General features: G+C 42.7%; 1 protein-coding gene across 5 annotated transcripts in view; it reads right to left on the reverse strand.

Annotated features, from left to right (window-relative positions):
- Positions 1–14,362, reverse strand: part of LOC136837312 (TIMELESS-interacting protein) — a 129,498-nt gene that overhangs the window by 97,000 nt on the left and 18,136 nt on the right. For all 5 annotated transcript variants that reach the window (XM_067102063.1, XM_067102062.1, XM_067102064.1 and 2 more), the window contains exons 2-3: positions 9,311–9,513; positions 7,075–7,153 (exon numbers count right to left, since the gene is read on the reverse strand). In XM_067102063.1, the coding sequence (XP_066958164.1) occupies positions 7,075–7,153; positions 9,311–9,485 (254 nt within the window). In that variant the 5' untranslated portion in view covers positions 9,486–9,513. The remainder of the gene's footprint in view (positions 1–7,074; positions 7,154–9,310; positions 9,514–14,362) is intronic.

Here is a 14,362-nt window from a genome sequence, read left to right on the forward strand (position 1 = left end):
ACCTCGGGGAAAAGTGCTGGTACAATCTGTATGTGCATGTAATTACAGCACGTTCAGTTGGTGTACTTTTACAAAATGTGATACCCATTCGCAAAGTTACTGCACTTTTCAAAGATGATACCCCTGCAGAAAGTGTGTTTAATTTTCAAGTACTATTTTACAGTATCTCTCTCTCTCTCTCTCTCTCTCTCTCTCTCTCTCTCTCTCTCTCTCTCTCTCTCTCTCTCTCTCTCTCTCTCTCTCTCTCTCTCTCTTAGCTCTCTCTCTCTCTCTCTCTCTCTCTCTCTCTCTCTCTCTCTCTCTCTCTCTCTCTCTCTCTCTCTCTCTCATTCGTAGTTAGCGCTCAAACATATTTTTACAACTTACTATTATTTCTCTGTATGTCATTACCTGTACAGTATATAATTTTAAATTGATTGAATTTTACCTGTACTGTACTGTACTACCTTCTAAAAACATTATGTACATGTTTTCTTTATTTTATTGAACTGTACCTTTGTTATGACTGTGATGCATGAAGTTTACCTGGTGACGCAAAGAAAACGGCTTTTACTCTAAGTGAAAAAGAAAATGCCATCCCATGAATTAGGGGTAACATTAGTATACGTGCACACCTACTGTAAATGTGTTATTATGAAACTGTGCAGTACTCAATTTTTATGTCAGCCATTTATTTCTTTTTTAAGGGTAATAAGATAAATTTTAAATAAAATTACACTAACTTTAGTTCATTTAAAAGTTAGCTTAATACTTTGGGAGCATGATTAGGGTCATATTTAGTAATTAAACTCTGGAAATAAACATTTATTAGCATTTTTAAAGATAATGCCAAACTTACGCGAAAATTCACCTTGCACGAGGGGCTCCGGAACCTAACCTCATGTAAGTTCGGGGTATGACTGTACACCAAAGGCCGCCAAAGCATAAATAATTGCCCCTGCCCTGGGCACAGTACCACAACAATAACAAAACAACAACAAAGTCACCTATACCATAATTAAACAATGATTAAATATAAAAACAAGACCACTACCCAACATATAAAAAACTAGTGGGCACTCCAGGTACATCGTACCCTCCTAGGCTCCCCAAGAACTCAACACCATTTTCAAGGCGAAGAGGAAAGGAAAGGAAAGGAAGGGAGACTTCCTACACTTCCTCACCCACCACTATGCCAGCTACAGGCACAGGTCCTAGGGTACTGCAGTTATCATAAATTGTCTCAACGTCCCGCAAATAGTGCATAGCAAACACCAACTTGCAATTCCAATGTGTTGCCTCCAGGATGGCTGAGAGCGAAAGATTGTGTTCAAATGTTACCGAAGTAGCAACTGATCTAACCTCATGCGCTTTAACTTTCAAAAGCATTAAGGCCGTTTCCGCTAATTAAGAGTGTGCCTCAACTACGAGATCCCTCAAGAAAAACAAAATGGCGTTCTTCGAAAGGGGTCTAGAAGGGTTTTTAACCGAACACCAGAGATTACTAAACTGGCCTCTAATCTTCTCCGTTCGAGGTAAATAATATTGGAGGGCACGAGCAGGACACAGCTCTCTCTCTTCTTCTTCCGTGCCTAGGATATCCGATAAACTCAGAACTGAAAAAGAACGGGGCCAGAGATGTGACGGGTTCTCATTTTTAGCTAGAAAACCAAGCAAAGGGGAGCAGACTGCATTACCTTGCAAAAAACTGATTCTTTTGCTTATAGCTTGAAGTTCACTTACTCTCTTAGCCGTTGCTAAGGCCACCAGAAAGAGAGTTTTCTGTGTCATATCCCTTAGAGAGGAACAGCGCATTGGTTCAAATCGAGGGTCGGAAAGCCACTTAAGGACCACATCAAGATTCCAAGAGAAGGAAGCCTCTTTCTTTGACTTGGAGATATTAAAAGACTTAATCATATTGGAAAAGACTTGGTTATTCCAGATGTCCAGGCTTCTATGACGAAAAACGGAGCTTAGCATCGCTCTGTAACCCTTTATAGTCGCGACCGACAACCCTTTCGAAGATTTCAAATAAAAAAAGAAGTCTGCTATTTGAGTGATAGAAGTTTTCAAGGAAGAGACTATTTCTCCTGCACCAACTCCTAAAGCGTGCCCACTTAGCTCGGTAGACGTTATTGGAGGAAATATGTCTACATTTGGCGATAGTCTCTGCTGCTGCTCTAGAAAAGCCTTTCGCTCTAATGAGTCTGTAGACAGTCAAAATACTATTAGGGCCAGAGAGGATAGTAGTCCTTGATGAAACCTCCTGACATGGGGCTGTCTGAGAAGACTTGGAATTTCGGGAAGGAGCCTTGGAAAATCTACGAGTAGATTGATCAGGTCCGGGAACCACTCCTTCTGCGGCCAGAAGGGCGCCACGAGAGTCATCTTTACGTTTTAGTGCGAGGAAAACTTCCTTAATACTTCTCATATCATTCCGAACGGGGGAAAAGCATAAAGGTCTAGGTTGGACCAGTCCAGGATCATTGCATCCATCGCCCAAGCTTGAGGATCCGGGAACGGGGAACGAAACAGAGGAAGACGGTAATTCCTGGAAGTTGAAAATAGGTCTATGCTTGGTTGACCCCATAGTTTCCAAAGGCTGGCACAGACTCGAAGATCTAACATCCACTCTGTGAGTAGAATTTGCTTGTGACAGCTCAGCTAGTCCACCAGAATGTATACATCTGACGCGTCAGAAAAGAAGTCTAGGTCAGGACTCACCGGAGTGAGTGACTTCCCTTCTGAAAGTCTGTCTGCAGACCTCAACCACCGCAGATCCTCCTTTATCTCTGGGGTTATCAGAAACATGTGGCGGTCCTGATGAACTTTTCGATCCCAGCAAGCCCTTAAATAGAACTGGAGAGGTCTCATATGAAGTCTTCCTAGTCTCACAAATTGTTCTAAATAGGTCAATGTCCCCAAAAGACTCAGCCATTGGGTGGCGGAGCACGAATGAAGCAAGAGGAAGAGGTCTACTTTCCTCAGACAGTCTTCTACTCTTCTGGGTGACGGAAAAGCCCTAAAACTCAGAGTCTATCAGAACTCCCAAATAAAGAGTCTTCTGAGAGGGAATCATTTGTGACTTCTAAAAGTTGAATGTTAGTCCTAAATCCTGGGTCAAGAGAAGAGTCTTCTGTAAGTCGTTCATGCATTGTATCTTCGTGGGTGAACGAATTAGCCAATCGTCTAGTTACAATGAGATACTTACTCCCGCTAAACGCAGCCAACCCGCCAAAGGAGCCAACACTCCAGTGAAAACTTGTGGGGCCGTAGAGAGACCGAAACAAAGTGCTCGAAATTGAAAAATCTGGTCCTCGAAAACGAAATGTAGGTATTTCCTTGAATCCAGATGAATCAGAATATGGAAATAAGCGTACTGCATGTCCAGGGAAATCATCCAGTCCCCCTGATGGATGGAAGCCAGAACTGAGTGGATGGTTTCCATGTTGAATTTCCTTTTCTCTACGTCAAGTACAAGTCTCCAACCTCCTGAAGCTTTGGGAACTACAAAAAGGCGATTGTAAAATCCTTTCATGTTTGCCTCTCTCACTACTACTATTGCCTTTTTGTTCTGAAGAGGGGACACTTCCTTCGACAAGGCCGAATACTTCTCTGAGCCGATGGAATAAGCTGTCAATACGATGGGAGTGTCGGTCAATGGCAGATTTTCCTTGAAGAGGATAGAGTATCCCTCCCTTAAAACTTTTACTACCCACTGATCCACTCCTCTTCTGCTCCATCTCTCTCAAAAGAGACGAAGCTTGGCCCATACTGGAGCATGAAGGACTAAATCCTCACTTGCGGGAGGATGATCTTGCTGAAGATTTCTTGATCGCTCGGGGAGCAAATCTAACCGAACCTCGGGACCTGCGGCGCGCTCTCTGATTCTCTCCACGAAACGGCTTAGCTGAGAATGCAGGTCGATCCTTCTGGCACTTCATCGACCGAGTCAACAAATCCTGCGTTGACTTCTGGTGCAGGCTTGCTGCAATCTCATTTATGGTGGAGTGAGGAAACAAATGCTGTTTATCCAGAGAGAAAAACAGTAGAGCCGATTTCTGTGAGGCCGTCACACCCTTCAATGTGAATGAGACCCAGAGTTCACGCTTCTTTAAGACGCCCATGGCATACAGTGGAGATAATTCATGTGAGCCATCTCTAACGGCTTTATCTGCGCAAGACACAAAATTATCCAGGTCTGCGAGTTCATCGCACAAGAGAGCTGGTTCTTGAAGTTTCTTGGCAAGTGCTCCTACACACCAGTCGAGAAAACTCAACACTTCAAAGGCCTTAAAAATACTCTTCAAAAGATGATCCATCTCCTGTGCCGAGTAGAGGGTTTTTGCCGACGCAAGAGCTGATCTCCATGCCAAGTCAATGAGCGCAGAGAAGTACCCCTGGGAGGAGGCAGCTACTCCCAGGGAAGGAGCTTCTCCCGTTGCATATGACAAATACCTCATACGTGAGAGGCAAGAAGGAGGAACACTAAAACAAGCTCTCCTTTGAACCCTCTTCTCGGAAAGCCAGTCCTCCACTTGGCGAAGGGCTTTCTTCGAAGATTTGGAGAGAACCATCTTCGGCAGTTGAGACAAATCTACAGGCTGAGAGCTCATCATATAAGACGAACCTGGAGAAGACGGAGAGCTCGGAGAGAAAAATTCTGGGAAATACTGAAGAAGGCACTTGAGGAGTGATGCACACAGCGTCGAAGACGTATCCTACTCCTCTTCTTCATCTGCCAAAGAGATCGGAGAAGTCATCGCGACTAAATCAGGGGCAGCCTGAGCTGTAGGCTTCTGTAAAAGATTAAGGATGTTATCCAACTTGCGTTGCAACGGTTCAAGAGCGGGGTCCAACGCAGGAGAAGGCTTATCGGAAGCTGCAGGACACTTGGAGACTTGAGGGGTTTCGAGCGCTATGGGAAGATCGACAGATTCGGGGCGCTCTGATGAAACAGAATGTCCGACCACCTCAGGGAGCCTGACAGCATCAGGGCGCTTCGCCACATCAGGGTGCTTGGCCACATCAGGGCGCCTGGCTGCAACAGGGCACTGTCTGCTTTCTGGCGCTCAACAGGACGTTCCGTCGATACTAAACGAGCCGAGGGAGCAGGGCGCTTACTTGAAGACTGACACTGCTCGCCCAAGAGGTGTATCGGGCTAGAACCTCATTCCTGGCGCAGAGGAGAGGAGAAACATTCTGGAGTGTCCCACTTGCTGCATGATGGCTGAGGACTAAAGGAGGGCTCCCCCAATCTCTTGCAAGGGAGATGTGGGGGACTGATCCTTACCCAAGAATCGTCTCTTCGGTGGGCAAGATTCGTCAGGAAAACTACGAAGACGGCTCTGGCGAGGCAACGACTCCTCAGAACTTGAGGAAAGCCGATGAACTTCCGAGACGCCTTTCCAGCAGCTGTCCCTAGTCGCAACCTGGGATGCAATAGGTTGGACTGAGGGGACGACTGCTCATGGGCAGACCCCACTGACCTCCCTTGGGCTACCGGTATGCCCCCTCCCAGGTAGCGGGGAGTATGGCAGGGACCTGCGCCTAGAAGAATCAGCAGGACGAACAGCTGCCTTCCCCACTGACACTTCACCTTTTGCACTATTTTCAAATTTGTTCATCAGGACACACACTGATGCCCCTAACTAGGCCACTATACTTACAAGATTTAAGTGTTGCTCAAATTTATTTTCAAGGCTGGCGAAGCGATCGGGTTAGGAAGTGATGGAGCCAGGAGAAGGAGTAGGTGGTTTAGGATAATTTATTGATGTAGGTGGGGAAGGGTGTATAGTTGGAGAACTAATAGATATGTCAGCCTTATCTGATCTGAGAGTTAAAGCCTGACTAGCTACTTTTCCGCTGGCTTTAGCGGCTGCTTTCCTCTTCCTATCTCTTTCTAGCTTTGCTAAATGAGAATTTAAGCTCTTCCACTTTTGTTCCCCCCAATCTCTGCATTCGTCACAAGTCAAATCAATTGAACAAACCTGACCTCTGCAACCGGAACACAGGATGTGAGAGCCGGAGGTCACTTTTGTCATCCGTGTATTGCAGCACTTACTGCAATACCGGAAACTAGAACTACTAGTTTCAGACATTTCCTAACTACTCAAAAAAGTCAAATCCGTGAAAAGTCAAAGGAAAAAATGCCGAAACGGCTACAAATACTTCACCAAATACAAAATTCCAAAACTCTAAACTGCTGTAACAACACCAGGTGTTGATGCTACAAGCAGCAGAAACAAACTGTCGTGTTGGCGGTGGTGTTCCTCTTTCGTACCCCAAAAGTGGGTGGGGCATAGTCACCTATACAAACAAAAGAATCGCTACCACAGAATTCAGAATTCTAACTGCCGTTCAACTAGAAACTCTTAGCTAAGTAATTACTGGGTAAGTTACGTATATAAAATTAAATTACCTATTACTACTTAGGATTTCTAAATGGTCAGTTTTGTGTCCAAACAATGGAAAGATCTGAGCAAAATGTCTTGAGTGTTTGGAGAGGGCTGGACAAAAGCCATTGTGGCATCGAGGAGCTAGACTCCCAACACCCACATTTTTTAGTAATTCCAGACAACAAAGGAGTGACTCAAAATAACCAGAAGACTCTAATTAACCTGAATATATTGTATCTACTGGAGCACTGATTGCACATGATAGGAACTTTGTTAATGTTGGGTATAAAATAAGAAAAAAATATTTCTTAAACATACATTTTCTAATAGTTTCTTTACTAGAACATTTATTATAAAAAATTCCAAAACTTTATTAAAGAAAAATTCAAGTCATCTAAGAGATTCATATCAAATTTTGAATGTGAAAAAGTTAGGATATCTATCTTTAGCATACCCTTCAGGGATGAATCCAAGAAATATATGAGCAAGAAAAAACAGATACGGTTTTCACAGTACAGTAGTCAAAATTTAAAATTGTATGGTATATGAGATAAAAAAGAAAACACTTGATGAAAAATAGTTAGGAATAAAAAAATAATTAAGAATAAGAACAAACTTTTCAAGTGGTCAAGTATTTTAGAACATGTTCACCTAAGTATTCAAAATTACTGTATAGTTATTCTCCAAAATTTCTTACCTTATTAAATCTAGTTTTGGCATTGGGTTCTTCACCACACGCTTTGGTTTCACCACAACTGCTGCCTCTGCTTGCTGACCTGGAAAAAGGTCATAATGAGTTATAAGACAAACCCATTCCTGCATGCTATTCATGGTTAGCCTTAAAAAAGGTCAAATACTTAGAATCTACAAATAGATTTTATCTCTTAACATGCAATCCATAATTTTAAATAAACCTGAGGAACAAACACCAAAAACTTATCCTGTAATAATAAATATTCATCATGCTAGAAACTGTTGTTCAGGAAACCGATCCCACATTGTCAAGGACACTCAATGGTCCAGTCACAACATTTTACTGTAATACATGTACAGTGAGCTCAGTTTCCCATATGGCTGACAGGTACAGTCTCTTAAATATGTCCCTTTTAAACATTAATAAGGATGTCATTACTCTACAGAGAATATGAACACTACTACTTGGGGAGAGAAACTGCAGTTATGGAATTCCCCTTATGAAGTTAAAATTGACAAACTGAGCCAATATTGTAACAGTTCTTACAACATGCTACTATAATATGTATTAATGTTTGGGAGAAGATGGAGTTTTTATTATTCGTGTAACAAACCAGATGATTAAACAGTTCAATTTTACTATGCTGGAACAAATGGAAATATTTAATATGCATGTGCATCTTCCACATGCACTTGCATAACCTGGGGATTGTGCATGCACAACATCAGAAGTTCTAGACCAACCAGGAACCATCCAACAGTCCAAAAGACCATGTGCATACAGATTGCCAGCATCATACGGTAGCAATCTGTTGCATGTCAAACTTCTGTCTGCACACCCATGATCTAAGGATCATAACAAGAAGATATCACTGACTCTTGTCTGCAAACCTCGGCAGAAGTACAAAGGAAGACTCCAGAACAGTCCTCCTGTCCCAGGAGCAAATGGAAGACTCTGGTTCAAAAGACATGCTCAGAGAAGTAGATGACAACCAAACTTCTAGCAGATGTCCCACTGCTGGTGAGCAAATGCCATCGCCAACCCCCAAGGGAGGAAGATACTCACTCAAGAGTCCAACAGAACTTCTTGTTGGGGGGGGGGGCTTCTGGGACCTCTCCTTCTTTCCATGAAGGCAGAAAAAGATGAGGAGGAAGAGCTCAATGAGCAGGAGGAGGAAGATGCACAAAAATGTTCCTTCACCTTACTCCATCCAACAGTCTTACTCGCCTCACCTAAAGCAGATTTATCAGCGTCATTTGCCTAGGCTAACCAATCACTACAGGAGGCTCAAAAACACTGAGTTCCTTAGCAGAAATAGTGGTAGAGCAGCAGCAAAGATGGGTCACTTAGAATATTGAGGGATTGAAGCATCTTTCAGTACTCTGTTGAGGCCTCCAAAGCGTCGGCAAGTGGTGACGAACCATGAAAACAAACACACACACACAGTTATCACTTTTCAGGAAACCGCCAAACCTCTCTACTATAAAAGTGACAAACCAGCACTCTCCTTGTGTGATTTACCAGTGCAAGACGACAAAACTGGTTACACTTACACCAGGGACATAGTGCACTCAACCACCTGCTTAAGTACTTTACACCTTTCAATGTTCAACTCACCCACCTACCACCAGTGAACTACCTTGTCACCAAGTTTTTAAGACTGACTGTAGCTCATGCTTAGGAATACTCCTACATAAAAGGTCATAGTTTGTATTCCCATATGAATATCTGCCAATTTCTAGACATTATTTTGACATCAACAACTCGGACATGAGAGATTCACAAATATTTTTTATCTACAGAATGCAAAGTAAAATGAGAATGAAATCTTACGGTATTAGTTGTATGTTTAATGTCTTAAGTTGAACATATATTACAGAATGACATGCTCATTTGCAATATCTAATAATTTATAACCTTAGTTTAGCAGTGGCATATGACAAAGAACTTACTTAAGATTGTACATGTGAATTTCAAAACAGTTATATTTCAAAACATATTCAACCTTTTTGATAGAAATATCTACCTTTCACAAAAGACTGGGAAATGTCTGGGAAGGGCCATCTTAAAAAAAGGCTTAAATCAAATCATTGATGATATAGTCCTGAAGCATTAGGTGAAATAACAACACTTTGAATTTCAAACCCCTCTTGATTACTGAGGAGAAAATGAATAATTTTTTTTTTAAATTATCCTATGCAGATATCTTATCCAATGACTTAACAAACAGGTTACAAACCTTCTGCTTCAGGATCAGGAACCTCCAAGGCTTCATCCATCGGATTATTTCTCCCTCCATCATCATCATCGTCATCATCATCACGTACTGACCCTATGTCACTATCACTTGCGACTGATCCTCTTCTGCTTGCAGAATCTCTTATCCCAAACATCTCTTCCGTATCCATGTCCATTTATAGAAACTTCAAAAATACTAATATCCTGAAAAGAGTTCATACACTGTATTGTAACACTCACCAGGCATCCATAACTAAATGATAAAAACAATATCTGACTACTGAACTTCATCACATAAAATAAAACTTTTCTTTGTGCAAAATATATATATTTTTTTTTAATACACACGAATTAGTTTACATGATCCTATCTTGTGGTCATTACTCCATGAACCATACAGCATAATGAAGAGGAACCCTCCCCTTGCCTGGTCATATGTCTGGAAGCCCCAGCACTATCTCATTGGAAAGTACAGTAATTCTCCTTTGTTATCTGGGATTGCTACAGGATAAAGGCCAGGTAGAAGGCCCTCTGTGTGAAGTGATGGGTTTGAGTTAAAGAAATAATTAGTTTACATCAGCATGATTACATATTTTGCATGGTAGGACTCTTATGGACAGTGAATTTTTGCAATGGGTGCTAGAGAGGTAAACTACTTGGTGGAAGTTGTTCAGAAAGATGTTCTTGAGACTAACCAGGGATTATGTCATTGGACCAATTCCTTATTAAGGCTATGGTTTGTAGTCTTTCATTTAAGAATTGGGCAAACAATTTGATAAGCTCACCTTTTCAATAAAGTAAAGCAGCCACTAGCCATATACACTCAAAAACAATGGAACAGTTATGAGGAAGAGGAGGGAGTGGGGGCTGTATCCCATTCAGGAGGAAGTAATAACCAGACTGCAGACAACAAATAACCATTAGCGTAAAAGTCTGTCAACTTTCAAGACAGATATCTGAAAAAGAACTTTAAAAAATCCTGAGACTTCCATGAAGCAAAATATAAATACTTAAAATGATATTTTCATAATAAAATAAATTTTTGAACATACTTACCTGGTAGTTATATATATAGCTTAAGTCCCTGACGTCACGGCAGAATTTCAAAACTCGCGGCAATCGCCGATCGGTAGTCAGGTGAACCACCTGTGCGCCCTCTACCCAGGTACCTGGAACCATTCCAACTATTCCTCAGATCTTCCATGCCCCTAGTCTCTAGAGGGGAGGAGGGTGGGAATTTAATTATATATAACTACCAGGTAAGTATGTTCAAAAATTTATTTTATTATGAAAATATTTTCAAACATCTAACTTACCTGGTAGTTATATATACAGGCAGTCCCCGGTTTGACACGTTTGGTGGTTAGGTTTTCAAATATATTCATCAAAATTATTTCCCGATTTTGTTCGGGGTTAATAAACCAATCCGACGGAAGAAATTTGGCCCCAAAACGGCAGAATAATCATAATTTGAAGGTTTTTTTTGATGTAAAACTCAATAATAATGCAGTTTACGTTGTTTTCAATGCACCCAGAGCATTAAAAGTAAGGTTTTCTTATGATTTTTGACGATTTTCGACGATTTTCCGGTTTACGACGATTTTCGGGTTACGACGCGGCACAAGAACGGAACCCCCGTCGTAAACCGGGGACTGCCTGTATAGCTGATTGACACCTTTGGTGGAAGGTCAGAGACAGCCAACATCGTTGGAATTTGCTTAAGGGTTAATAAACCAACTTAAGGTCCATACCTGGATCAAGGAAGCTGACTTCAATGAACTCCCCCTCATTATGTCTGCTTTCCTTAAGAGGTCCAGCGATCCACTCAGGGGGCTGAAGACCTCTAGGAGCTGCCAACTGGTGTACCAACCTCTATGTGACAGACAACCTATAATACCCTTGTTCCGGGCAACACCAAGGAACAAAATGATCATCTGACTAAAATCAATGATTGTGGAAGACTGCGTTCAATCTTCACAAACAACCATCAAATTTCAACCATTCCAAGGCAAGAACAAAGGGTATTGTTTTATGGGATTGGATTAAGGAAGCTGACTTCAGTGAACTCCCCCTCATTATGTCTGCATTCCTTAAGAGATCCAGCGATCCACCCAGGGGGCTGAAAATCTCTAGGGGCTGTCAACCGGTGTATAACCTCTATGTGACTAGACCTCCTCTCAATACCCTTTGTTCCGGCACTACCAAGGAACTTTCATCCCAATGATTGCGGAAGACTGCGTCCAGTCTTCACAAACAACCATAAAAATTCTCAATTCCAAGGTAAGAAAAAGGGTATTGGTTTATGGGATTGTAGGGTATTCCCTTCTCCCATTACTGAATTAGATGCTATAAACGGACCCAGCGTATAGCAGCATTCGTATAATGTTGGGCTTGTTTTAGATAATGAGAGGCAAATACTAACTTGCTTCTCCAGAAGGTCGTGTCCAAGATACTCTGCAGGGACCTGTTCTGTTTAAGAGCTACAGAGGTTGCTATTGTCCTGAGCTCTATCCTTACTTTCAGAATCTTGTGGTCTATCTCTCTACATTCCATATGTGCTTCTTTTATCAATTGTCTGATAAAATAAAACCAGAGCATTCTTCGACATCTTGTACAGAGAGCGTTTTGACTGAGCACCAAAGCCCTTCTGAATTCCTTCTTAAGTCCTTTGTCCTATCCAGGTAGAGCCTTAGAGCCCTTACCGGTAATAGGACTCTCTCTCTCTCCTCCCCTGTTATGTCCGTTAGATTCGGAATCTCGAACGTTAAGGGCCAGGGTTGTGATGAGTATTCATTTTTTGCAAGGAAGCCTAGTTGCGGTGAGCAGATTGCCTTGCCTTGTCTAAAATCTATATTCTTGCTGAGAGCATGTATCTCACTAACTCTTTTCGCTGTGCCCAAACTGACCAAGAAAAGAGTTTTCATGGTGAGGTCCTTTAAAGATGTCCTCTATAAGGTATCGAACCTACTCCTCCTGAGGAACCTCAGGACCACGTCTAGGTTTCATGTTGGTGAGTTCTCTATATACAAATTTGGGTTACAGAGACATTGGAAGAGGACACATGGTTGTCCTTGCACCATCCTCTAAATACCTCTGTGAACCAATCTCTTGTCGGTCAGTAAGGGGCCACAAGGGTCATTCCGGTTCTCTCGTGTGACACAAATTTTTTGAGTACCCTGTGTATTATCTTGAAAGGGGAAAAAACATACACGCGCCAAATTGGACCAGTCCATCAGGAACGGCATCTATGTATGTCGCCTCGAATCTGATAAGGGAGAGCAGTAAGTTTCCAGTCTCTTCGTTCGCGCTGTGGCGAAGAAATCCATGCACTGATGTCCCCAAAGTCGCCACATGCTTCTGAAGACGTCTGAAGTAGTGTCCATTCTGTTGAGAGGACTTGATTTTTTCTGCTCAGAATGTCCGCCCTCATATTTTTTTCCCCTTGGATAAAACGGGTTACTAGTTTGACATTCTTCTCCTTTGCCCAGAGAAGAAGCTCTCTTGCTGTCTCGTATAGAGACCTGGAGTGAGTGCCCCTTGTTTGTTGATGTAGGGCAACGCTGTCGTGTTGTCGGCGTTGACCTGCACTTCTCTGTTCTCCACTATGTGTTGAACTCCTGAGAGCTAGAAGGACTGCAGTTAGTTCTTCCTTTCCTAGTGTTGCTCCCCATCCTGAGCGTGTCGGAGAACAACTCTAGGTCTGGGTTCCTGTGATGTAGAGAAAAAGTCCTCCTGGAGCTTGACGGGGTCATTCCACCACTCTAAACACGGCCTTATTGGTTCCGAAATGGGGAAGCACTTGGTCTCCAGTTCAATTTACTTGTCCCAGTTCTGATTTAGAAGAAAACTGTAACGGGCATAGAATCAATCTTCTAGAGGAAAACAAACTGTTCTAGCAAGGAAAGAGTCCTCAGCAGACTCATCCATTCCCTCGCCGAGCATGTCTGTCTCTTTAGAAAGTCCTAAAACTTTCTTAAGGCTTGTCCTGTTCTTGCAACAGAAGGAAAAGCCCGAAAATCCTGACTCTGAATCTTTATCCTAAGGTACAGAACCTCTTGGGATGAGATCAGTTGAGATTTCTCTCTGTTTATCAGAAGACCTAATTCTTCTGATATACATGAATCGTGGTGTGAAGATCCTCCGGGCAGCGTGTGTGGGAAGGGAGCTCTGAGGAGCCAGTCGCCAAGTACAAGGAGATTCCGATGTCTCTCGTGTGAAGAAAAAATCTGCTACATTGGTAATCATCCTTGTGAAAATCTGTGCTAGACGCTTGTTGCCAGTGCATCTTGCGTCCTGAGCTACCTCCACGTCTTGGCTTCCAATATCTTGAAGCCTGACGTCCTGACGCCCAATGCCTTGACGATTGACGCCTTGAGTTCATTGACACTTGCCGTCATGGTGTTTCATTCCTAGATGCTTGACACCAGAGCATCCAGCGTCTAGAGTTTCATTTACTACGTTCAGCGTCTTAAACTTTTGGACGTCTAGAAGCTTTAGTTGGATGTCTATTATCCTTCTTCTCTTTGCCTGGTTGTCATGCTTGCACCAGAGAAGACAAAGCCTGCTGCATATTTTGTAGTAAAGCTATATGCGGGGCTTCCTGCTGTTGGGGACAGGCTGGGGAAGCATTAACTACAGGAATTATTTCCTCCTCAACGCAAATAATGGATCGTGGAGAGGGTTCAGCAGACGCTTACCAATCCGAAGGAGGAAAAGGAGAATGTATCCTTGAAGACAGCACAGCGTCCACCACGCTCTTGCAGCCTGGTATCCTGACTGAACAGAACTGTCTACGTTTTCTCTTAATAAGAGAGCTACCCTTGGGGCTGGAAGGGAAGAGCTCCGGGTTGCTCCCGTGGCTACAACCTGGAGTCTATGAAGTCTTATCATGACGTCCCTCAATACTGGGTAACTTGCTCTTGAGAGGTCTCGACTCCCGAGCCAGACGTCAGCCACGTCTGCTTAGACCGAAACAGAGAGACCGAAACTGGAAAAAACTTTTCCCATGGACGAACTTCAGAAAATTCTTGGAGTTCGGATGCATGGGAATGTG

Source organism: Macrobrachium rosenbergii, chromosome 58 (assembly GCF_040412425.1).
Source record: "Macrobrachium rosenbergii isolate ZJJX-2024 chromosome 58, ASM4041242v1, whole genome shotgun sequence".
Classification (NCBI taxonomy): Eukaryota; Metazoa; Arthropoda; class Malacostraca; order Decapoda; family Palaemonidae; genus Macrobrachium; species Macrobrachium rosenbergii.